A 26,617-nucleotide genomic window follows, 5' to 3' on the forward strand; every position below is an offset into this window, starting at 1 on the left:
TTTGATCAATATTTGGGAAAGAAATAAACTATGACTGCGGTACATAGTTTTCAGACTGAGGGCAATCCTAAATTAAAATTCGAAAAAACAATATTATAATAAAAATTATCCAATTATTTTATCGATTAATACCAAAGAGAATTAAATCTTATTAGACTTTTTTTTAAGTTGGAGATACCTTAACTTTTTTTAATTATTGTTATCGATTGAGAAAAGTGCCACCTATCTATCGAACTTAATGGATTGCCTGCATAAGTATCTGCCATCTTGTATGCAATAGCTAAATTTGATATAATCTAACCTAATTTGTTTTAACTTTATTCAAGTGAAAAACAATTTTTTTAATGAAACATTTGAATATAAAAATTTGACATAATTTTTTTTTTATAAATAATAATAAACAATTTTAATTGTTATGGTAACCCATAATTAAACAGCGCTCCCTAGCGCCTCAAATCAGAAACTTTCCTTTTGTCTTTTTCAATCCAATATGGCGGTAAATGGTGTATGAAAGGTGTAAAATGTTTTGAATCGAATCGAACATAGAAAATCATAAGAAATACCGTTTATACGTATTAAAGTACTCAAAATGTCTGTAATCATCATCGAAATATCGTGTTAAAGGCATCGCTAGTGCGTTATAGTCGCGTGTTTTGTGTTAAAAATTGTGTTATTTTTGTGTGATGTGAGTCCTTTTCTAATGTGTTCAAAAGTGCTATGTGTTTCTAGGCCTTGTGATAGATATGTCTACTAATGATAGAGTTACATGCTCGGGCGTGACTGACAAAAGTTCTGCCGCAGCTGACACAGCTAGTGTACAGAGCGACGATGTTTTTAAGAAAAAGGAATACAAACAGAGAAAAGTCTGTTTTCCTGAGGAACATCAATTGGTGACAAAATATTTTGAACCTTCCAATCCCTGGCAAGACAGTGAGTATCCTATCACCACATAAAAGTTCTCTGTTTATTATGTTCCCCTTGCACTGAACACTAACCACGAATGCATTGTTTGATTAGTCGATTTGTTTTTTAGAGAATTCTTATAAGATTCTTAAATAGCTATCGAAAATAACATACAACAAAAAAAAATTTGTTTCATTTTGCTACGTTATAAACAACAGCTGATGTGTACCTAACAATAAATAATCATTTAAATATTAAAATATGCAAATATATGCAAACAATCTGACTGAATAAATTTTTATGTTTCAACAACAATACAGTAATAACATATAAAGATAATTTACATATACATTTCAGTAACATTATAATAGATATATAATATATATATAATTTTCAAATAATAGCTAACATATGAAATTCTACTGAATATCTTCATTGCAATACTGAAATTAGCTTAAAGAACTCATAATTTCACATTATCTAACCATAATAATTTAATAATTCATACCTACCTACATATTTTATAAATAAATAAATTCTATATAACTCTATAAACATATAGCATTATATATTTAAATAGATCATAGCCAAGATATACATAAATTAATATAATGAAGTAATGTAATTGGTGTGACAAATTAGGTTTGTGGGTGTCGGTACCTATCAGTCTACTGGACACTGGCATTCATTCAAATTTTCCATAATTAACACATAACAAATGTTATATACACATACATACATACATATTATATATATATATATACATAAAATTTTTTGTACAGTAATTTTTTTGCTTCCATCCCGTCAATAAAGTTCTTGATTGTTGTTAAAGTAACATATAGTAATGTACACATAGTAATATTATATATATCCAAAATAAAAAAAAACGAAACAACAATATATTTATCATATGTATGTCAGGTCAACTTCACACGACTGTAGGTATATTGACTGAGATGTGGTTTAAAAGAAAAAATTCACTATTAACTTCTAAACGTTCAGTTCATTTTAAACATATGCAAAAAGAAATTATAACAAGATTTGGTAGTTACATAGTTTTTCTTGTGCACGGAATGATTATTTCGTAACAGTTCCTATATACTCCTTTTCCCTTTTCCCACGTTTTCCTCTCCTTTTCCCCAGATAAGGGTGGTTATGCACCCGCAAAATAACTTCTAATGTCCGTGGGTGATGGTATTACGTCCATCGGGTAGGCCGTCTGCTCATTTGGCCCCGTGTCATAAAGAAAAAAATTAATATATATATGTATATATAATATGTATATATATATTATTAAAAAATAACTATTCCATAGCTAGATAGCTATGAGATATAATTTGTATATAAAAAAACCCTTACTATGACATCATCGTGTAAAATTACTCACATCATCTGTTAATTTCCTCTCGTCTATTGATCTTTACATTTTTTTTTTAATATATGTCTTGTGTTCAACTTCTATGATTCATTCTCAATAATCCAAGCTGCCAACAGATAATTTTAGTTGTAAAATAAATGTATAGGAATATTACATCTATAGATTGTTACTAAACTAAATGTATTATTTAAATGTCTGTATCGATTTTGATGTAACTTTGGTTGAAACATCCTGTTGAGTTTATATATACATCTTGTCTCATGCCCAAAGTTTTGCAATACTTATGTCTTTGTATAACATATATTTATATATATATAACTAATTGCTTGTATCAACTCCACCATAACCAGGACCCAAACCGGAATAGTCAGAGGTAGTTCTTAAAATGTCTGATGATTTATATGAAAGGATTAAAAATATATTGTTTTAACGTTGTCTTATAATTGCTCTTTCATAGTACGCTGTGTTAGGGATTGTCCGATTTTGATGGGACTTTTGTAGTCATCATATTGGATAGAGTAAGACTCGGTTAATAGTACTACTAACAATGATACATATATATATATATGTATATATAGTTTTTCATATAATTATATTTATAATTAGATTTTATAATTGTACCTATTAAAAATTTTAAGCCATTTTATGTCATGAATGCAATAGGTTACCTTTGAGTCTAAGGTTTTCTCGTTATGAGGACTATGCTATATTTAGTTTTAGAGCTATGACTAAACATGAATCATGTTGTATACAAAGTTTGCACTAGTTTTAGTGTGACACAGTAACAAACGGACACACATACAAATTTTTTGTTACTTTTTTTTTGTTCCTAAAGCCGAAATAATTACGCAAGTATAGTCATATATGTTCAAAAATACATTGAATTGTATTTTTTTTTTTTTTAAATGAGTACTATAAATATAGTATAAATGTTATTTTTGAAGAAAATTAAGATGATTTAGAGAAGAATTTTAAATGATTTTAATTATCTCATTTAGTGATAATATTCTTAAATGTACGTGGACAAAACTAAGGCCTTAAACTATTATATATATATACATATATATGTATATATATGTATGTATGTGAGTATATATGTATGTATAGTGACTGTCAGCGACATTTCTAGTCTTTGTCACACGACTTCATGCGAAATACAAATGTTATGGCTTGTTCCTGAATAAACGAGATATTTCGGGATTAATTGTAGCATCTTATTCTGATGTTTAATCTACATTGGTGGTGAGTTTCATCAAAATCAATTTAGTGAGTAGTTTTTCGTTGAAGGGCAACCTATAACGATACATCGAAACAAGCTCGCTCGTTTTTAATATTAATAGGATATACATATTTTTTTAAGTTACAAATTGTAAATAGTTTAAAAAAAGTACAGAATGTTACACACACACACGCACACACACACATATATGGAAGCCATTTTCTTTGTAGATGTTAAAAAAATAATTTACGTCGTTTATTTACAGCATAATGAGTTACATATATGTATGTCTAAGACATTTTTATATGAAAAAAACTTTGATCTAATGGAGCATAGAGAAAAGCATGTAACATCATAATGGCTATGCAGGTTTTGATTGAATTACGTATTTTATATGAAAGGTCCGAGAGAAAAAATTGAATTGATGTGAGAAAATATCTCATTACCAAGGCATTCATGTGATCTGTTATTTCGTATATACAGAGAAGTGATGCTAGTTACTAATTTATATAAGTTATCCGGGAAACGTTGGTTAAACGAGTAATCATACGCCTAAAATGGTTTACATAATTTTGCAAAAACGGTTTTTTTTTTAATATTAACCAAACTTACCTAAAAATCACTTCAATGAAACTGAGTTTCCAGTGAAACGAACCGCATCGAAATCGGGCGATCCGTTTCAGAGCTACGATGCCACGAACGGACATTAAGTTCAAACTGTGATAAATGTTTGGTGTCTGGAGTTTAAAATGAGGACTTTGTTTCGATAAAATAGATATTTCATTTTTTCTATCATATACAAAAAAAAAATATATATATATTTTTTGCGTTCATCAATTAAATTTAAACCTGGACTGATTTCAATAATGCCTCACGGATACAATCATGAGTTCTTTTCAAGAAAAATACAATCGAACTGTTTCCCTCCCTTTTTGAGGTCGGTTAAAAATAGACATCCCTAACGCGCACCAAATATACCTCCAGTGATTATTGTAACGTTTGTTGATAATATTCATAGTAGGAGTGTTACTAAAATATGTAAGCGATTTGGACCGAGTCCAGGACACCTCGGAAGTGTTCAGAGCACCTCAGGGGTGTTGCGACTCCCGCTTTATAACTACGTTTCATTGTCACGTGAATCACGAAGGTCATTCTTTCCAAACACACGGGCATCAGTTAAACAGGTAACAAACGATAGGTTTGCCAAAACAGGCCGACAGTTGCGTTGGTGAATGTTTGCAATGTGGTAAAGGTTTGCGTTATCACTGCATACGACGCGCCATCATTTTTTCTTTCATAAATCTTTTCATATCAACGTAGTTCATCGAGTCCAAGACGAGAAACGTATCGTAGGTAGTAATCTGCAAACTTAGAGTAAGTATACCGGACAATTTTAATTAAACACTTAAAGATAATTTTCAACAAGTTAAAATATGGTATATATGTATAATATTGGTGAATACATAAACGTTGAGAAATACTAATCCCATTACCAATAATATACATGAGAAAATCGGATATAGAAACGTTTGTATAAAAATAAATTAGATAGTTATAATTTAATAGCTTTAACTTACTATAGTTAATTCACACGACATACTCAGCGTTTCACGTTTCTCACTCTGAAGTCTGAACCTACGTTGATACTATATATTTATTTTACGATTCAATCTTTTGCATATAAATGTTACGGTTAATGAAACAGATGTATCCTACACGGCCAATTTTAGTTAGGACACGATGGCTCAAACGGAAAAGGTGACGAAAAGCTACATTAAATTGACGTGGGCCGGGTGTTCGAATCTTGTATGTGAATATTTCACATTTCGCAAGCGTTTTATATAAGATATTTATAATTTTTTCGACTTAAATTCGACTGTTTGGGATGAAATGTTGCATACATTACACATTCTTAGCTGTGTGACGTCATAGATCCAAAATGTTGGAGCGTCCAAGATGGCAGACCAGGTACATATTTGAATGAGCCTGGACTTAAGAGTAGGATCTTAATATTAAGAATGTCTAAATATATGAAAAAAAATAAATTATAAAGTAAAATTTAATAAACAATATAAATGTCACATTCATTAATATTTTCACTATTATTTCGGTAGTCAGACCAAATTTTGGATCCAACATTGGCGAGTGCCGTCTCCAATATTTGATATCTTATACAATCCGCGTGCCTCGTTTTATAGTAGCCATACTGTCTGCGAGTGTTTTTGGCCGAGTTATTTATTTGATTTTTAATGATTTGAACAACAAAAAAATTTATGAGTTACTGCATTGTAGATCAACACACACGCAGTGGGACAGTACTCTAATCTATCCAGCTAAACTCTGAAACGGCTGGACCGCTTTTAAATAAACTTTCACTCCCAGACAGCTCATGTAATGATTTAAGTTGCGTTTAGATTTGACATTAAGTTAGTTTAAATGAAACTAATATTTTTTCGTATTATACACTACGCGTATTTTTTTAGTCGCTGCAGAGCAACGGAAACTTGGATAGTATTAGTAGTATTTAAAAAATAATAAAATACGCGTAGTATATAATCCGAAAAATATTAGTCTCATTTCAAAGAACCCACGCGCTTGTCTTAATTCTCATTACTCGTCTGATTGTTATAACGCGGACATAGTCGCGGGAACAATTAATTTTTATATACATACCTAACTATGTCGTGTTGTAATTTTTGTTTCAATTCAAAATCATTAGGGTCAAGGTCCCCGAGCGGTACGTCGGCGTATTACTAATCAAACATTGTTTGAAATACACCCGAAACAAAAGTTCAACGGCCTTTTTATTATATTCATGTAAATCTTTTCGGACTCTGTATGTATGTATGTATGTGTGTAGGCGAGTTTATGCTGTATTTTAATTAGTGTATCGATTTTTTACGCTGTTTTTTTATTGTTGATTACTATATTAAGTCGATTTATATACATATATATATATATATACATATATATATATATATATATATACATACATGCATACGTGCGGTACATTAATTATTATTTATTAGTACTGCGTATTATTTTATAGTAGTATTCTATATTATTTGCAGTCATAAATGCTATTTTCTACGCTTTCCTGAACGTTAGCTGAGATATATATGTGAAATGAAGATATATATATATAAAATAAAATCGTCTTACCCTATTCATAGCTCAAAATCGGTCGGGAGAGGTATATATAAGAAGTATTTCAACCAAATAAGATGATACTATTGAAGTTAAAGTTATTATACAATTTGTATCTGTATAATAAAGTGATGAATAGAATTAAAAAATATATATAACACAGTGACCTGGACCTTATGTATAATAATATATAGAGACGTCTTCATCTGATATAGAGTTATTAAAGTTTTAAGATGCCACTATCACTATAAGCACCGCGTGTTCAGTCACGCGTGCTCTCTCGTACATACGATAGTATTAATATAATATACACGAACAAAGTCGCGTGTAACCGCTAGTGTATTAATCATTTTTGAAGTCTGATAATGTTAAAGTGGTGCTTAAAGAGCTCGCAAGAACTTAATCACAGCGTTATAACTAACACAGAAACATAAGTATTTTTATTTAGTAATTGTTACACACACAAATGCGAGCACCCACACATACATAAAATAAAATTTACACATAAAATTTACTAACACATAAGTCATGAACAAATAAATAAATATATATAGTTGTCTTATAAACATATTACTTTTAAATAACAAATCAAACCTTGACAGGAACTAACCCGTCTTAAAGAGTTAACTGATTGTTATCTTAAACCGGAACAAGTTAAATCTACAAAGACACTCTCAAGTCGCGTCGACAAATACTTTCCCGCGCAAAAATTAATAAAGCAAATGTCATAGCTTTAACGTCACTTCCGGTGCTTTCGGGAGTTTAAAAGTTTTGGTTCGAATTAAATGTGTGTTTCCACAGACACACACACACACATATATATATGAATTGTCATACGGATATTATATGTTACTATCTGATTTTAATATCGAAGCTTACGCTGACGAAATTTATGAGATGTTTTTGAACTAAAAGCAGTACAGCTATGAACTGTTTGAGCACATTTGAAAAGACACATGCTAAATGTTAGCGGTCTCAAATATAATGTGAGATAACGTGATGTCAATGACCTTTAATGAATTCTTTTTGGCATTTTTTAATGAATTCTTTGGCAGTCATCCACTAACGTTATTGTTGGACATATTTTAAAATTGTCCTTTCAACAAATCTTACATCACAAAGAGTTTTTTAAATAGACGGTATATCTTTTTAATATATATATATATATATATATATATATATATATATATATATGGAGGTGAACGTTTTTGTCCGTCCATAATGGTAAAATATATTGTACCCAAAACGTGGGACAAACATTTAATCAATAGATATTTTACTAACGATCAATTAATTTCGCCAAACAAATTCCACCTTAAGGATACTCAGCACATACGTTGGCTGTGATAGATTGTTTAAATGTAACTAATATTTTTCGGATATACTACGCGTGCTTTATTTTTGGTTATAGCTACACACTCCCGACGTTTCGGTTACATTTCAGCAGCCGTGATCGAACAGACGAGACATCTCGTCGAAATAACACACGCGTAGTGTATATGAAAAATATTAGTTCCATTTAAATGAATAAAACTCGCGAAAGTCTTAGATCTCATTACGTGATAGATTGTTTGTAAATAGTTTTCACGACATAAGTACTAATGATTGTCAATGAATATTTACCTAGAACGAACAAAAACGCATGCACAATAAACGCACCCCTCGGGTTGAAGTTCAACGTCAAGGTCGCCAATTGTCAGATAAGACTGGGGCTACATGACGCACTGTGGAAACATTAAATTTGAATAATGATATAATGTAATATAATTGAAATTGAATTCTATTTTACGTTATTTTTGTACTGTGACTTTGTCTTCAACGTGTTATAAAAGAGTTGGTTTACGTGTGATAGTGTTTGTTCTGAAGTTACTCTAAAACTACTGAATTTAGTTGATAAGTTATGAGTAAGCAGGCTATGAGTACGGGATATAAAAGAGCAAAACTCGCGACGAAATGTAGTAAAAAAATTTACAACGTAAATATTTTTAATATATATGTCGTATGTCACTGGCTTCATGTAGCCCGAGTCTTATATAATCCACCAGAGAACATATGTTAAGTAAAACTGTGTTTACATGCCGTTCATACCAAAATCAAGTGTTTTATTAGTTTTTAATGAGCTGTTTGTCAAGGTCATTGTTAATTACTTAAAGGGAACTCGCCATACTAACTTTCATTCTGTATGTATGTCTATCCCTTTGTTTCTTCTATTCTATTCAAAAACTAGTACATAAAAATGCTCGGATATTTATCGTTATATGTCTCAATCTTTGTGAGTATATGCATTTTACTATAATTAACGTGCTAGAAGCGTTTTTGTTGAAATACTATAATCTGCCTATCTCATGGATAATCCCACCTCAAATAAAAAAAAATGTCTCTAGTAAAAATTCTTTCTTTGATGGTTTTGATTCGATTTAAAGAAAAATCACTGCTGTCATGAAATTTTTATTATAACAAATTATTTATGTGATAATTAATCGATTGTGTTCATTGCAAACTAGTTTTCGTTTGTGACTTTGTTCGAATACAAAAATTTCATGGTGTCATTTGATTTCTTGAAGTTTCCTTGTTTTTTTGTTAAAGAATTTTGTTAAATCTACATTATATTATTATTCAGCGTCCATACTACAGGTTTGGATAGTCAAAAATCAAAACTACGTTACTAATGCCTGTTTGTTATATATCTAGAAACGCATCGTATTTGGTTCGACAGTGAGGACTTGTAGTAAGGGAACTCTAGATGTAATGCTTCAGAGGTAACAGTGACGTAACGTGTTTGCCAAAATTAAGTCTCACGTCAAACAGATAACTGATGTGTGTAAATATTTTTTCTTATATTCCAGATGTCATTTTTAATTCTGACATATGACAGGTTGTCCGTCAACTTCCTGATACTTAATTTTAATTTTAAAATATATATATAACGATTATTTTATCTTCTCCAGTCAGGACACGATAGTTCAGTGCGCATATCAACAGAAAATTCAATATTTATATTGACCGCTTCGAATCTATTTCGTGCACTTTGTCCTGGAAAAGGATTGTATGACATATATTAACTATGTATTAATCATTATATGCAAAAATGATTATTATTGGAATTTGCCCTCAACTTGATTCTCGCGGACTTAGGAACTTTGTTTAGAGAGGAATATACATATAATGTTTTTCAATATGATATATGTGTGAACCAACAGTCGGCGCCATCTATCGTCTGAGTCAGGTTACTTCACACACGGAACAATTGTAACGACGTGATCCCTCGGGAAGTACACGTCATCAAGGGATGCGTTGTTTTATTTGTTATCCTGATCAATAAGCCACATAACTAGTTAGTTTTATCAAAACGTGTTCAGTACTTTTTGCGTGTAACAGTGACAGACATACATCTATCACAATACCATCACAAAATTTCCACTTATAATATTAGGAAGCAGTGGGATTATAGGGCAATTATATATAAATATACACAAACAATTTTATTTCTGTATGTATGTTTGTGTTTTTTGCAATTTTTTTTTTATTAAATCTTTTTTTCTTTTCCTTTCACAACTTTGACAAATTTCCTTACTATAAGTTATGTCATTGTCTTCACTGTTGAAATTGTTGATCGTACAAATATGTAACACGTTGAAACTGTCCGTCCTCAGGTGTGTGATGGCGACTTATAGTAAGGGTGCTTTCTTTTAATTAAATTTCAATACTTGGATACTCTTCGAAAGTATAGAAAAGATTACTGTTTGCTATGAATATATATATATTGATATATATATATATATATATATATATGTTTATTTATTACATACGTGTTTTGATTCGTTTGTTACCACTTTCTTATGTAAATCACTCACTATTAAGAATAAGATACATTAATACAATAATATTATATTCAAAGGTTATCGAAGCCGTATATTCTATACTCTTATATTGTAATCTACATGTATGTCTGTTTATCTGTTCCCAGTACCCACGACTACACGGTCACAACTAGCAGCAGAATATTTGGAGTCATGCAGAAAACACAGAACACCACCCATAGATTCTGTCCTGCAGCAGATAAGGGTGAGGATATATATAATATAGTATAAAAGATTCTTCTGTATAAAGATATATATACAATATTTCCTGACAGCTATTTAAACAGCGCGATAACATTGTTTTTCAATGTTCATCTTTACGTCCAGCAATGTCTTACAAAATGTCTGAAGACGGTATTCATAGTTATTAAATGTTGCCATAACAAAATTACAACGTTTCTGTATTATAATTAATTATAATCTGTCATAGATATAATTCCATGGATAGTTTATAATGTAAAGTACAAAAAATTTGTTGGTAGTTTTTAACATAAACAAAAAAAGCAATAATTTAAATTAATCAACGGTTGCTCAAAAGGGCATGTACTGCATGATGTTAATCTAGATAATAGAAAATATGTATTTTTTAATAATAATTTTATTGTTACAACGTGATCGACCACATCACCGTTCTAAGTATATAGTGCCTGTATTAAAAAACCGTGTCTTCACATAAGATAAAAAACAACTTTTCTCTATTCCCCCGTGTATATATTTTGGGTGGTTCTGATGATTTGTTAACAATGTGAAGCCCGTGAGGGTACCCCGTTCACTACACGCCCGAACGGCTGTACATATGTGGATACGTAATAATTATATTATATCTATGTAGTTATATACAAAATTCTATATAAAGCGGATTTGTTTTTAGACTTAAAATATATAAAATATATTTATTAATATATGCGTTTTTTTTGTTTGTATGAATGATAATGAATAAAGTTTTTTATAAGAGAAATTTTTGCGTGCATGCGTGCGTGCCTGTATCTTAGCTGATCTTGTACGAACCAGCATCCCTAGCTCCTAGCCGTTCTTTATCACAATATAATATAACTAGATTGTCATTATTTAGTAAATATAATCATTATCCTACTTCGTAAATGGTCTCAGATAAACCTACTTCGAATAAGGAGGTATGTTTTTTAATTTTTTTTTGTGGTAACGTACTTGGAAAGCTTCCAAGACTAAGCAGGCTTACTTGCTGTGATAAGATTGTGATGTAATGCATACGGATTATGATAAACATGTATCCAGTCGGGAATCGAACCTGTGGCCGTTTTGAGAGTGGATATGATATTACGAAAGCAAAAATTAAATTATGTCAAACTAGTCTACGCCCGCGGTTTACCTTAAAAACTGTGATACGTGATACTTGAGGTCATACAAAATACAACTCTGATGACGTGTTCCTTAGGGGCCCTCCATAAAGTACGTCACGCGAATTTTAGGACTTTTGAACCCCCTCTCCCCGTCATTATCACAGGATGTCCCATTTTAATCCCTCCCCCCCCCCGACTTGACGTCAAATTTACATCAAGTACGTAATTTTTTTAAATTTTCAATTCACATCCAATTTCTGCGTTATTGTATTTTAAATTTTATCATGTGACGTCATAAAACTATACAATCCCCATGTCCCTTGTCACACGATGTCACACTTGGTTATACCCTCCCTCCACGTCAACGTGTGACGTACTTTATGGATGGCCCCTTACGGAAGAACACGGAATTATATATACACAGATAACCTAAATGTTATAATGATAATATTTCCAAACGATAATAATCAAAATTTTCATCAAAATCAATTCAATATATTGTATATCGGAGAGCAACAAACATCCCTACGTTCACATACTTTCACATTGTCCTAGTTATCGTAATAATACTTGTTCCTATAAAACTACATATTCTTCTGCTTACATAACCTCAAGCTTCTCTTACCAGGAACTACCAGACAATACCATAGGTGGTGGTGTCAGATCAGCTCGCCTGACCCTCTCCCAATGTTCGCTTCTCGGACCTCGTCCCATAGACGCTCTGGAAGCCCTCATGAGGAAGGTGCAGTTCAGACGACTCGAGTTGGACCACGCCGATATAGACGATGAGGGAGCGGTGAGTACCGACAGACAAAAAAGTAATTCTACGATATCGATTAGTACCGACAGAAAAAATTACTATTATATGATCTCGCTAAGTAAGTTATTTTTTCTTCACTTTCGCATTTTTTTTTTCGCTTCGTTAGAAAAAAAAAATCTCTAGGTGCAAGTTGAGTGAATCGTACTCAGCATTTAGTCTGCGAACTGTGTTTTTTTGGACACGAGTTCCGTTTTCCGGCCCTATTATTGAAATTGGTGCTCTGATCTAATTTTTTTTTATAACACACAGTTAACAGATTATATAAAGAATAAAATATATATCGCTGTACGGCAATTACTTTTCTGTGGCCACAGAAAACTATTTGTCATCTTTATATTTATCTGAACGCTTCCTCATTATATCTGAATCCTCAAAACAAGAAGAAGAATCGGTTCAATTCCTCTCTAACCATTCTTCTAGGAGGCGTTATTTGACATGATAGAATTCTATGAGAGCACATCGGCGATATGTCTGATGGGTCCCCAGAGGTTCGGCATCCGGGGATGGCAGGCTGCTTCCAGGATGATCAAGAAGGTATGTCTGTTCCAAGGTCATTTAAAGGTCGCCAGCGAAAGTATAGCCCAGGGACAAGTTCCAAATAGCCCATCAACTATGACGTTTTTTTTTTTGTAGTGGATTAATTTCTCGATTATTTTGTAATTGATTTAATTAGAGGTAATTTTATTCCGTTAAGATTTAATGTTAAATACTAACTTCTCTTGGGCCTTGGTATAGTCCGTGTTTTTAGAATTAGAGATTAGATATTGTATCTCATCTGTGAGAAGGTTTGCCAGCAATTTGTGCATCTCAATTTCGGTAAATAGGCTTTGTGGTGACCTTGCCAAAAAATATACCAGTTATGGTGAGAGGCTTAAACGGGGTTAGAATTAATCAGGTAGGAGGTCTCTAATAATAATTCTAGGACTTTAGAACCTACAGTTTTTGGAGCCATTACAGACGATATTGCGTTAGGAATAAGGTCTAACTCCGAAAAACTAGTCGACCGCGGATACGGATATTAACTATTTTAAAAAATCTGACATTGTGAGGACCTTCGTTGATTAGTAAATTATTTGTTGCATTTCTACTTAATTACGAACTAGTACGAAAAAGATTGGTAAAAGATACACCAACTCTCTTTGGGGTTCCGTATAAGACTGTATATCATGAACTGTGATAGACAGTTAAGATTGTCTTAGTTTATGAACTTTTCTTGCTTCTATAACAAATAAAAAAAATGTTAAAAATAATAAAATAAACATTTAGGGTACTGTAACTCAATAACAACTTTTTTGGTCGTTCCATAGTACGGAACCGTATGCGTTGTAATCCAACTATCTAAGCCTTTCGCGAGTATTCATTTAAATAGAACTAATATTATATTTTCGTATTTACTACGCGTTTTTTATTATTTCGAAACTACACACCGGACGTGTCGGTTACTTTGTAACTTGTAAAGCTACTAATACGAAAATATTAGTTTTACTCATTTGGCAAGACCGATCTCTCCGTTATTCCAGAGTGTAGAGCTGACAGAGTTGGAGGTGTGCGACAGTCCGTTAGAGTCGTCACACGCGCCAGTCCTAGAGAGGGCGCTCCGCCCCGCCTCGTGTAGGTTGAGGGTGCTCTGCTTACAACAGGCAGCGCTAGCCGGGGAACCGCTGCTATGCCTCGGTGAGTTAGCGGTTGATTCAAGGTCGATGAACCCGTTAAATGAATTAACCATAAAATAATATTTAGATTATTTAAAATATTCCCCAAACGATCTTTGTGACGTAAGTGAGTTTTTGCGTTCAGACCAAAAAAATAAGACCAACTGACAGACACTGTCGTCCAAAATCAGACTAATTTGAGATTTACCGAAATGTAGGTTAAAATGAAAAACAATGAAAGCAAACTAATATTATATTTTTGTTTGAATTCAATTCCGCAGTTATAGCGTTGAAGACGAACACATCGATCCGCGAGCTGCGGCTGGGAGACAACAGACTCACGCCGTCAGACGCGCAGCAGATAGCATCAGTGCTGAGATACAACACGAGATTACAACTATTGGATCTGTCTAATAACTTGATACAGGTAAAAAACACCTAAAACGGAAATATATCTAACACTCAGATCAATAGGTTTCTCATCTACTAAGGACGCTATAGTTGAGTTAGAAAAGCTACCGGGATCCCGAATCCAACGAGACCCGAGTTCGAATACTCAAAATAATATCGCGGGTAGTTGTACATTACTCTGTGTTTCTTCAGGACTCTGGCGTGGAGTACATTTCGTCAGCTCTTGTCGAACAAGCGGAGCACTCGCCGCCGTCCGCGGTAGCGTCCCCGCTCTCACCGCACTCCGGTACGTGTGACGTATTGCGTTACTAGGACTAAGGTTTTTTGGTATGTTCAACTATATGTATGTATGTATATTTGCATAATTTCAGCCTGCGGCTACGAGTCCACCGGTCTGGCGTTTCTCGTGCTATGGAACAACCAGCTAACGAGGAACTGCGCACAGAATCTAGCTAAAGTACTGGTAGGTTGAGGGTAGGATGATTTTCACCACCGCACACACACACACACATATATATGTATATGTATATGTATCTTCATACAAAAATTTATGTTTCAGCGCACATCAAAGTCCCTGTGCGTTTTGAACGTCGGTCGTAACCCCCTGGGCTCGGAGGCCGTGAGGTCTCTAGTGGGGCGAGGGTTGGTGTCCCTGGGCCTACAAGCCGCCAGGCTCGGACCGGACGCGGCCAGGGGACTGGCTGATATTATAAGAGGGGGGGAGAGACTACAGGTTAGTGCTGGTATAACATAACCACACATGTGACAGTTATAAAAAAAATTAGGACATCTAATGGCTTCCATCCTATATAGTAAACATTTATGTATATAGTGACTATAATTTGGTCTATCACAGATTTTCTTGAGTTCTAAAACACTTATGCTTTATTAAATTGATTAAAATCTTATATAAAGATAAGATATCAATACAATCATACCATGATGCATAATGATTCCAGAGGTTGGATCTCCGGGACAACAAGCTGGGCGTGCCAGGACTACAGGCGATACTAGCAGCTGTTAAAGAACACGCCTCCATCACACAGATAGACCTGGATGATCCAGCGGTGAGATTATATATATATATATACACTAGTTTTTGTCCATTACTCCGTCCGAGTGAACACCAGAGTTGCGTTCAGAGTTCAATAATACATATAGTAAGCTATATATCAGCCTTTTTATTTTAAATAACCTAGATACGTGCAGCGCCATCTGCCGGGATGATTTGTGAATCTAAAGTATCTGAGGCGTCGACCAAAAACCAAATGCATAAAAATATTCTATCAAATCGGTCCAGTCGCTTAGTAGTTCAGAGACATACATATGTACAGTAGAGTATATATATATATATATATATATATATATATATGTAAATGAAATGATATGTAGCTGGCTAACAATGTTCCTTGGTGAATTTCCCAGGAGTCACAGACGGGCGTCCAGAGCACGGAGGCTGCGACAGTCGCGCGACTGTTGCGCGAAATTCGTGTCGTGTGTCGCGGGAACGAACCCGCGGCCCCCGACAGGTTAATGAGGAAGATCAGCCTCACTTGTCATACAGTCCCTATGATTAAGGTAAACATACATACATACATATAGGGGTGACCTATTGGACTAATTTACTCTCTACATATGTATTTTATTAAATAGTTTTGTGTGTCCGTTTGCTTCGCTCAGTTTGATAGTGTATTCGTTTTACCATTACATAGTTCATATATCTTCCATGCCGTGACATATCTCTATCTCTCTCTATCTCTATCCCCCTCAGACTCCTGCCGCTGATGATGATCGTCGCGTCCGCCTCCGTTCCCCAGCGCCGTCTCCGGCCCCCTCGCCGGCTGGTAGCCCTGTACCAACACCTACTGGATCACGATTTTCGGTTGGTATATATGTACATACACACTATTTAGTTTATTATATTATATACGCTGAAGTTGGACACATAGTATATAATGTATCTTCAGTCCGCGTAGTTCCTGAGAACGCTTCATGACAGTTGTATTGTTAAGTAATGCGACACGCGATAGATGGCGCTGACTGTTGGCTCACATATATATTGTTATAAATACATTATCCAATTCTCTACATAAACAATATAGGAGGAACGGACGAAGTTGCAGATGAACACTAGCATATATATATGTGTATATATATATATATATATATATATATATATATATATATCATAAAACAAAGTCCCTCACCGCGTCTGTCTGTCTGTCTGTGTGTTCGCGATAAACGGAAAAACTACTGAACCGATTATCAAACAGCTATCACCACTCGATGGCGTGATTCTCGAGGAAGGTTTTAGTATATAATTTGTTTAGTAAGTTTTGTATGTTCTATTATATATATATATATATATATATATATATATACATACATATACAAATACCTAAATGTGCATGGTTGTCAAACAAAAGCAGATTTAAAGAATATTATCAGTGATTATATGAAATAATTCAATTTTACTTTTTATTTAATTAATAAATGTATGTAAAATATTATCTTATAATATCATTAGGCTGAATCTCTTAACACTTCCAGGTGACTCGAGTGACCCCCGAGCGGGAGATGTCAGATTCAACCCCCACGACCCCCACGACCCCCACCAGATGTACTTCATCAAGGTTTAAAGTTGTACAGGTTTGTAGAGTGTACTTAAATATTACGGAAATGTATCGCTCTTGATGTCAGTCGTTTTTTTCTTATCTGTATCTAGACCAATACATAGATTTTTATTATAATGTAAGTTATACGCTCTTTTAACTTATATACATATAAATATTTACTATATGTTTGTCTTGAACAGGTGGTGGAACCGCAAGTAGTGATGCCCAGGAAGTCTGTCTCGAGATTCTCAGTTACGAGGAACTATGACAGTACTTACAATCCCACGTTACCACCGACCACGCCATCGCCATCACCATCGCCGTCTCCGACACCGTCACCGGTACCGGACAGGAGCGAGAAGATTGGCCCAACTCCTTTGAAAAAGGTTGGCCCAACCATCGACGGTAGTGGCGCAAAGGTTGGCCATATCGATAAGCAGGCAGCAAATGAACGATCGAATATTGAACACACACAGAGTGTTGACTTTAAAAAGACTAACACAGATAATAAAGAAACCACGAATAAGAAAGAGACTGAGATGCTAGCGGACTTCAGTTACGACGAGGTCCGCATAAAAGATGTTATATTAAAAGATAAAGATAAAGATGTAAAAGATATAGAAGGTAGTTTGATAATTATTGACGATGTCAGAGACGAGGACGAAGAACCGTCGAGTGAAGCGGCTAAGGATTTAGATGTGTGTGATGTGCTTGTGACAAGTGACTTCGGTGTCAAACGCCAAGTTAGTGACGATAGTGTACACGACTCGGACAACGACGTGTTTAGTGATAGCGGGGACTTTAAAAATTTAGATTTAGTGTATAGTGATACCTATAACGGTGATAGGAACGAACAAATGTCTCATAGTGAGACGGTTGGCGGCGGGATAGAGACGGGTGTAGCGAGGTGTATAGGTGTGAGCGAGACGGATAGAGATATGACAATTGAAACAGATAATAGTCTAACCAAAGTACATCGCGACCAAAATGTAAATAATATATATAAGGATGATAAAGTAGCCATAGAGGATGATGGGAAAGGTGTAGATGTTGTAGATTTAAACGTAACCGTTGTACCTGCTCGTGATAGTGTAGTGTTAAAGAAGAATAAGAGTGAATCGAGCCTCGACAGCCCGGACCTGGAGGTGTCGAGGCTGATGCGGAGACCTGTGAGTGCCTTCTGTGATAGCAGCTCGTCGCTGGAGATATCCGGCAGCTCGATGGAGAGTCTGAACACGGACAGACCCAGGCTGATAATCGACAAGCATTTGTCCAAAGACAACAGCGTCGAGTCCACCAGTGAGGTGACACCAGTGAATCTTAACGTATCGATAAGTTCCAACGAGAGCGTCTCGCCTATTATATTCGCTAAGAAGATCCACGGATCGCTATCCAGCCTGGAGGCGAGCGTCAGTTCGGTTGAATCCGCTAAAGAGAAGATAATGGTGACGTCGGCGGATTCAGGGATAGAATATTCGTTACAAAACCCATCCGAAATGAAAGACGACAGTTCGTCCAATGAAGGCACGCTGACGAACTGCAGTTCGAGTTTGAAGGAGACTATGAGGAAGGATTCGCAGGATACCGTGACGCCGAAGCGAACGTCCAGCTTGTTGGATGTACCGGCTCTGAAGTCCAAGGGCTTAGAACGGATGAGGAAGATATCCTGGGTAGCACCGTCAGCAAGCTTCCATCTCCCCAAAGCTGATGAGAAAGTGGAATACAAGCTGCCGGGGAATCTGGAGAAATTGCTCAGCCTCTTCCAACATCCGAGCAGTCTGTTCTCTAGGAGTAGCAGTGACGATGAGAGAAAATCTAACTCCGGGACACCCCCGAGGAAGGATTCGTCTTTAACCAGCTCGTTCTGGTCCTGGGGGAGTGTCGCCGAGAAGAACGACGATGACAGTATATCGGATGCAACAGACTCGACGCTGTCCGAGCGCGTGCAGGTGTCCTTCGTCGACGAATCGTTCTCAAAGAAACTCGACAGCAAAACGCCTTCCACGGACACTGATAACACTCTAAGTGAATTTCAGTTTCCTAATACGGAGAAAGTTACCGTAACCACCGATAAATTAGTACAAAGTTTAGATGTAAGCGACTCGTGCTCGGCCAACCCGAGCGATGATCTCATTGTGCCCAACGATTTTGTATACGATGATAACTTAAAATCTGAAGATAAAGTTGATGTTAAACGAACCTTCGCCTCTGTATTGAAGTCGTCTGGTTCGGAGAATTCATTGGAGAGGCCGAATCCTGACGTGGGACAGACGGTCGAGAAGCTTCCCAGCAAGGTGATCAAAGGCATCAAGGAAAATATAAGCCCGGAGAATACTTTGACGTCCAGTATAGCGACGAAAGCCATGGCTATGGAAGTAGCGGAGAGACAGGCCAAAAATAAACAAATCGTCAACACAGTATGGGAGGTCACGAATCCGTTGACGGAGAAAAGTGATACTAAAGTGACTGAGAAGAAGACTCAAAGTGACTTGGCGCCGATAGCGAATATCGATGAAACTTGTGACGTATCAGCTGATGACGTCATCCAGCTGGCATACATCGATGATAAAGAAGATGGAGCCGATAAGGTTGAGAAGGTCCTGGAGAATATCGACCTAGGGAAGGACGCCTTATCGTATCTGATATATGAAAACCAAGATTACGAGGCGGATACAGAAACTGTGTTGGCGAATAGATCTCAGGAAGGATCTCTGGCTCAAGAACTGAGGGATGCTGAGATAAAGGAGATGCTAGATCTATCACCTGAGTTGGTGTTAGACGAGGCCCTAGAAATACCGGAGATATTCACTGTTGAAATCAAGGGACGAAAAAGCTCTCCAGTTATACCGGAGAGGGCGAAGATGAAGAAGTCCAACTCGCTGGAGGATTTGACGAAGAGACAGAATCTAGAAGAGAAAGAGAGTCCTAAGATGAAGACGATAGCGTTCAAAGTCCCCGAGAGCACCACTCCCAGAGACATACCAGAGAGACGAACGAAATTAAGATCTAGGAGCGGATCCAGTCCTAAATCATTACCGGAGAGCCTGAACAAACCTTGTCCCTTGACGAAGATGGATTCCATATTAAGCAAGAAGAAGAAAAAAGTGTCCTCGCTGGGGAAAATGGCGAAAGACTCGCTGCTAGCGTTGAACATGAGCGAGGAGGAAATCGCCGAGTTCAGACGCTCCTATAAACTGACGTCGGTTGAGAGTCTAAGGTCTTTGGAGTCCGTGTCCGAAGATGCGAACTCACACAGCGGGACCTCATACGATTCGAGATGCCGAGCCTGTCTCCGGACCTCACAAGAGAGTCTCATGTCGCTGGACTCCATCAACGAGGACTGCAGGTGTGCCGATGACGAGAAACGTCACCATAGATAATATGGGAGAAGTCGAACGGTTGGATATCGAATACGACATTGAAGTTGAATAACGCATGCGACATACAAGTGTTTCAATAACACACATTTGTAATCCCGACATTCGCATGCGACATCTGAAGCCCGAATCGTATACGACATATACCGAATTTCGTATGCGACACGCTTAACGGATAGTATTACGCCAGACGGTTAACTTATTAATGTGTAAAGTTGAATTGTACATAAGTTGTTTTTTTAAAAAAAAAAAAAAAAAAACGCCACTCTTGAAATAAATCGCTGTTGTTGGGTAGTTTGAAAAAAAATATATTTAAAGAAAAAATAATAATAATAATAAACAAATTTAATATTCGTTTTATCTGAAAAGCTTCGCGATTATAACCGTTTTTAAACGCTATCTACAGACTACTGTGGCTATAATGGGGTCGGAGTGTCCGACTACCGTCAGTTAATACATTGGACCAATGTGTTACACATAACTTTGCTCTGTGGAGTCGTTCCCGTGAGCTATGTCAGATTGACGTAGCCGCGTGTATAGTGTTGAAGGGATTCTCAGTAATGACACGATTAATTTAATAGAAAAAAATAAATTATGTACTTACTGAACGATTTTTATTTAAAAGAAATCACATAAATCTTATCCGACGAATACGATTTTGCTATAAAATCTGCGGTTAAATATTTAAAAAATACGTTATATAAAAAGGTATTAGTTTTTTCAAAGTAATTAATATTAATAGAGTTTTGTAAGACTGCTTTAAGATAAAACTACTGTATATACTATCATTATATATATAACACACAGACCTGGAGCTTATGTATAATAATATATAGAGGCGTCTTCATCTGATATAGAGTTATTAAAGTTTTAAGATGCCACTATCTCTATAAGCACCGCGTGTTCAGTCACGCGTGCTCTCTCCTACATACGATAGTATCAATATAATAAATATTTGTTAGAGTAAAACTATTTAAGTTATTGCTTAAAAATTCTTTTTAAATTAAATATAAATTGTACAACAAAAAAGCCTTCAGATTTAATGCAGGTAATTAATATGTAAGATTATTTATTTTGCTACAGATTGTTGATATCCTGAGAGAGATCTCATCTAAATTTTCGAGATCAATCCCGAAATAGAAGTAGCAAATTCTTTGGTGGCAACTAGCTTTATTATTAAGCTATAAGTGTTGCAATATCTTTAGCCACACACATTAAATATGTTGTGGCCAAGTTCAAAACAAACTCTTCCACATTTCTGAGTCCAATGTTTTTTGGACTAAAGACTGGCTTAAATGTATTCCTTAAATAAGTCGTCGTAAGTTCCCAAGTTAGAGAACTGGTAAACCTTCCACAACCCGATACCGCAGAAAATTTTGCAAGGCAGACTATAAGAGATTAGGAATTTGTGTGGCTGCAACATGAAGTCTTCAAGATGTACCAGATGTTAAAAGTCTGGAAGTAAAAAGCTAGGATTTGTGACTAAAAGAGGGATGGATTACTAAGTGTGGGGAATGGAGTGTGTGAGCAATTTTAATACAAAAATTTGCTTGATACCAATTAGTGTTAAATCTTAATAGAAATGTTTGTTTCATAAAACAGAAAGCTAAGTGGATAGCCACAGCTAGGTCTGCTTGAATCAGTCTTCCTATTTATTCCAAGATTTTTATTTGTATAACAAATGAAAATTTTGTATTGGAGCGAGCGGGACGCTGTACTGGCGACTCGAGTTATTCATCCACGGGGATGATCCCGGCCACCTAATGTACGATTGAGTGGTGGGTTATTGGGGGTGGTGTTTATCAAACAAAATTAGATCGGACCAACAACTACCCGAAAACGGAAGCCATGTCCAAAAAAAGATTAGGTACCATAAAGCTGAGGTCGCTTTTCGCTTTACCGCGATTTGCACCGACAGCGTTTCGTTTGAGCGTGTCCAGAAAAAATACGAAGATACATTTCCTAGATAAATTTTATCGATTATACTCTGGTTAAGGTATTCCTTATCTTCATCACAAGTTTCTTGATCCCATCCCAAAGTAAATATTTGTCCAGCCAATATTTGCTATAGTTAGACAATCGGCAACGGGCAAATTAAACCGAGATAAGCAGTGTGAGTAAGGTATGATAGAGTCCTTACAGTTAATATCACGAGAGAAATAATATTTATCGTGAATTAAAATAAAATCTAGACATAAATTGATATCTTATTACCAATCAGCATCCGATAAAAGGGAATCTGTTGAGAGGTAAATAATCTTAGGTAATGTATCCTTACTATTGTTTTACTTACCCGATACTGTAAACGTATTTTGAAAAACTTAACGACTTAGTGACCTTCACGCTTCTTAGAGGTTATCGAAGCGAATTATCAGATTTTCATGATACGACCTATGTATAAAGTAACATTTGTCGTAACTATCAGTCGGATTTTTATCTTTGGGATCAAAAAAAAAAATATTAGGATTACAGGAAAATAAATTAATTACACAAATCCCGAATTTGTCAGGGTTTTTGGCTGTCGTCTGTCGGTTGTCGTCCGGATTTCTTAATAGCGGCCATAAAATTTTATGCATTTTATAATTTATTCGATAATTAAAAACGAACGGCTATAATGGATTTCTGGCGAGCGTGGGTTTTGATATTGTTATGTGAGTATTATGTTGAGATTTTAAGAATTTCTTAAATTAGACAAAATAATTCCATCCCATTCTGATTTGATGAAATCTCGTGGTTGAAAAATTAGGAATTCTTCCTAGAGTCCCGTTTAAGAAACTTGTACAAATGTAGTCTGACGGAAATATCCTTGGACGGTAATTTGAAAAGCACTTTACGTAATTGTAACGAATGTTCTTTATCTCGTACATTTAAATAAAAGACAATTATTTTATGGATTACTTTTATTACGTGAACTTAAAAGCATAGATTATGTGCACTTTTTGTCTTTTCAAATCATGTTAAAACTCTTAGCCCTGAAGTTTTGTATAAAAATAGTTTAGTATAAAAATGTAATAAATTTATTCAATTATAAATAGACTAAATTGACCCTAATGTGATACAGATATCTGTTCTAAAACATTTTCCCAAAATTCCTACGAGCTTCGGCATATCGCTCGCAGGCTGCCGTACAGGATGTTAGACTTGATGTGGAACTACGTTAAGAGGTCTTCGGAGAGGATCGACGCTGCTAATTACATAAGAATAAGACACGAAGAATCACCCCACTTTGAGCTCGGTTATGTTATGGGCGAAGTTTTGGAAAGGTAAATTACGTTGATGGGACAAATTTAACGAGGAGAAAGGCGCGTGTAGTAACGTAGGGTAGAACTAAATTCAACCTAACAGGTTCTTATACTAGTTCAAAAATTTAATTCAAATCACATACACACGTACAGGAGAATTATATACATAAAGATGTTTACAGAATATAAACAGAGACAGGAATATGGAATGAAAGGAAATTTTGACATTTGTTGTGGACTATGTATAGCAATTAATGGTCAATGTGGTAGGCATGTGTTAATTAATATCTGTAATAGTATGAGGATGCGAATATATAAAGCGGGGACAAGGAAAACATGATTCCGGATGGACGCCGGCAGAAAGTGAAGGCAGGAAGTGATGTTTAAGGAATTGTTAGTGTTTCAACATAAAAAAATTATAAACGTTACTTACAAGTCAAAATTGATTGCCATTGATTCGAGCGTCACGCATTCCCTCTTGCTCTGCCTCCCAAGGAGCGTTAAACCTTAACGCAAACTTGTTGGAAGACGCATAAGTTTCACAATAACAACTCTTTTGGAAAGTTAAAAATACAGTAATCCCCTCTATAACACGGTACTCTTATAACGCGTTTTCATATAACGCGATTTCATGTCCCTCGTATAACACGTGTTTTCCCCCATATAACACGGGGATTCCCAAATGTTCTTGGTTTGATTTTAATAAAACGCATATATTTCGTTCATAACATAGTTTTTCCTTAATATTCGATTTAAACCCTCTTTAACAAGAAAAGTTAAACGTGAATCATTTGTATATAACGCGTTATACGAGGTCATACGAGCGCGTTTTACGAGAATTTTCGTACAACGCGTTTTCCTATAACTTGGAACAAATATACCGTGTAATAGGGGGGATTACTGTATACACTTTTTAATTACATTCTGTAGTTAAAATACCGGGAGGAAGATAAATTTAAAAACACTAATATTACTGTAGACCATTCTATGGTGGAAAAAATAAAACATACGTATCAATCAACATATATCCATCAATACATATCATAAAACAAAGTCCCTCGCCGCGTCTGTCTGTCTGTCTGTTTGCGATAAACGGAAAAACTACAGCACCGATTATCAAACAGCTATCAGCACTCGATAGCGTGATTTTAGTATATAATATGTTAAGTTTTTGTACTTACTTGTGTGTACATTAAAGATATTTGTCTAAGATGTCGGGAAAACGTGAGCCGTCTGACAGCTTTTAACGAAAACGAAAAGTCTTTGAGATATAACAAAATAATATATGGTGGAATTGTGTATCTTATATAGGTCTACAGAAAAGTCAGCGGTGGCACATGTCTATACCTGAAGGATAACATACTATATCCATTTTACAACTCTTAAAAATTTTCATTCCTAAAGCGTTTATTGGAATGCTATTTACATAAATACAGTACTAAGTCTTATCAAAATAAATTACTTCGTTTTCAAGCATACATCAGTATCTGTAAATTACTTTTTAAATCATTTAAATCGGACGTACCGTTTCAAAGTTAACATAATATAAGTTTAATACTTAACATTAAATAGGCTATTTTATATTTTTTGTAAAAAGCCCGTGCGAAGCCGGGTCTGCTATCTAGTATATATATACAAATAACTTTAACATGTTTTTATTGTAAGTTTTCTGTCTTAATAGATACAGAAAAATGGTCGGTATCATCAAACGACCGCTGAAATTCAAATCGGATGCTGTGTTCGATGTGATCAAGAGAACGGAGATGGTCGAGAATCTGTTTCTGGACATCCTGCACCTGATATACATGATCAATGAAATAAAGCGGAAGTACTTACACACGCAGCAGACGACGGGAACCGGCGGCGAGTACAACGTGACCTTCGAGGACATGGAAGAAAAGAGGAAGTTGCTGCTCTGGCTGCAGAAGAAGAGGCAGAAGGAAATGAAGAAAATCAGGAACCTGATATTCAAAGGCGAAATGGAATTCACGCCTAGAACGACGAGGAAAGCCAAAAAATGGTGGCCCTTGGACTACGGCTGGGAGATTGATTATCAGTGGTGGTAATAATTACTGGAAGACAATGAGATCCGATGGTCGAGAGTATTCATTTAAATAAAACTAATGTCTTCGGATTGTTACGCGTCGTTTTGTTACATTAAACCACATAATCCCGACGTTTCGGTTACTTTGCAGCAGCCGTGATCTCGCCTCGTCTGCTCGGTATCGCTGTTATAGAATGATAGTAGTGTAGTACATCCGACAAAATAGTTTTATTTAAATAACTGGAAGAATTTAAGCTATTAAATGCTACTATCATAATGGTTGTTTACTTGAATGTGATAGTATTTCGTTTGTAAGTCTTAGGTCACACAGTTATATCGTAGGCAATTGCTAAAAAAAGTGTGACAGTGTCAATCTTAGGTGACGTTTTAATAACAATTCAAACCGATGTTTTTATTGTGATGATAATCTGTAAACGAACTCAAAAAAGGGGGAAGTTTAGTGAAAATATCTGTTTGTATGTTTGTTAAGCGATCTCATAAATTATGTTCCTGAAGTGCTCTTATATAGTAGCTTTTTTATGCTGTGTCATCATTCGCACTTGTATAATAGAATATTTTGACATTGTCCACGTTCGTATTTGTTGGACGAATTAAATTTTTGGATATTGT

The 26,617-nt window shown here is 35.2% G+C and overlaps 2 protein-coding genes across 2 annotated transcripts; both read left to right on the plus strand.

The window, feature by feature from the left end:
- Positions 1-484: 484 nt before the first annotated feature.
- On the plus strand, positions 485-21,305 carry LOC116778420 (uncharacterized). Its single transcript, XM_032672421.2, has 14 exons — positions 485-930; positions 10,615-10,712; positions 12,455-12,622; positions 13,067-13,180; positions 14,167-14,320; positions 14,580-14,725; positions 14,902-14,995; positions 15,081-15,172; positions 15,269-15,442; positions 15,669-15,776; positions 16,135-16,287; positions 16,481-16,591; positions 17,260-17,358; positions 17,525-21,305. The coding sequence occupies exons 1-14, from the start codon at positions 744-746 to the stop codon at positions 20,702-20,704; spliced, it is 4,878 nt and encodes a 1,625-aa protein (XP_032528312.2). The 5' UTR covers positions 485-743; the 3' UTR covers positions 20,705-21,305.
- A 1,684-nt stretch (positions 21,306-22,989) lies between these two features.
- On the plus strand, positions 22,990-26,299 carry LOC116778422 (uncharacterized). Its single transcript, XM_061525960.1, has 3 exons — positions 22,990-23,352; positions 23,763-23,964; positions 25,625-26,299. The coding sequence occupies exons 1-3, from the start codon at positions 23,316-23,318 to the stop codon at positions 26,007-26,009; spliced, it is 624 nt and encodes a 207-aa protein (XP_061381944.1). The 5' UTR covers positions 22,990-23,315; the 3' UTR covers positions 26,010-26,299.
- The last annotated feature ends 318 nt before the right edge of the window (positions 26,300-26,617 follow it).

This window comes from Danaus plexippus, chromosome 31 (genome assembly GCF_018135715.1).
Source record: "Danaus plexippus chromosome 31, MEX_DaPlex, whole genome shotgun sequence".
In the NCBI taxonomy this organism is placed as follows: domain Eukaryota; kingdom Metazoa; phylum Arthropoda; class Insecta; order Lepidoptera; family Nymphalidae; genus Danaus; species Danaus plexippus.

Coding starts and splice junctions, on each gene's coding strand:
- LOC116778420 (XM_032672421.2), top strand. CDS start 744: ATGTCTACTAATGATAGAGTTACATGCTCGGGCGTGACTGACAAAAGT. Junction 12,623..13,066: donor ATATAGACGATGAGGGAGCG/GTGAGTACCGAC, acceptor CCATTCTTCTAG/GAGGCGTTATTTGACATGAT. Junction 15,443..15,668: donor GAGGGGGGGAGAGACTACAG/GTTAGTGCTGGT, acceptor TAATGATTCCAG/AGGTTGGATCTCCGGGACAA.
- LOC116778422 (XM_061525960.1), top strand. CDS start 23,316: ATGGATTTCTGGCGAGCGTGGGTTTTGATATTGTTAT. Junction 23,353..23,762: donor GTGGGTTTTGATATTGTTAT/GTGAGTATTATG, acceptor AATGTGATACAG/ATATCTGTTCTAAAACATTT. Junction 23,965..25,624: donor ATGGGCGAAGTTTTGGAAAG/GTAAATTACGTT, acceptor CTGTCTTAATAG/ATACAGAAAAATGGTCGGTA.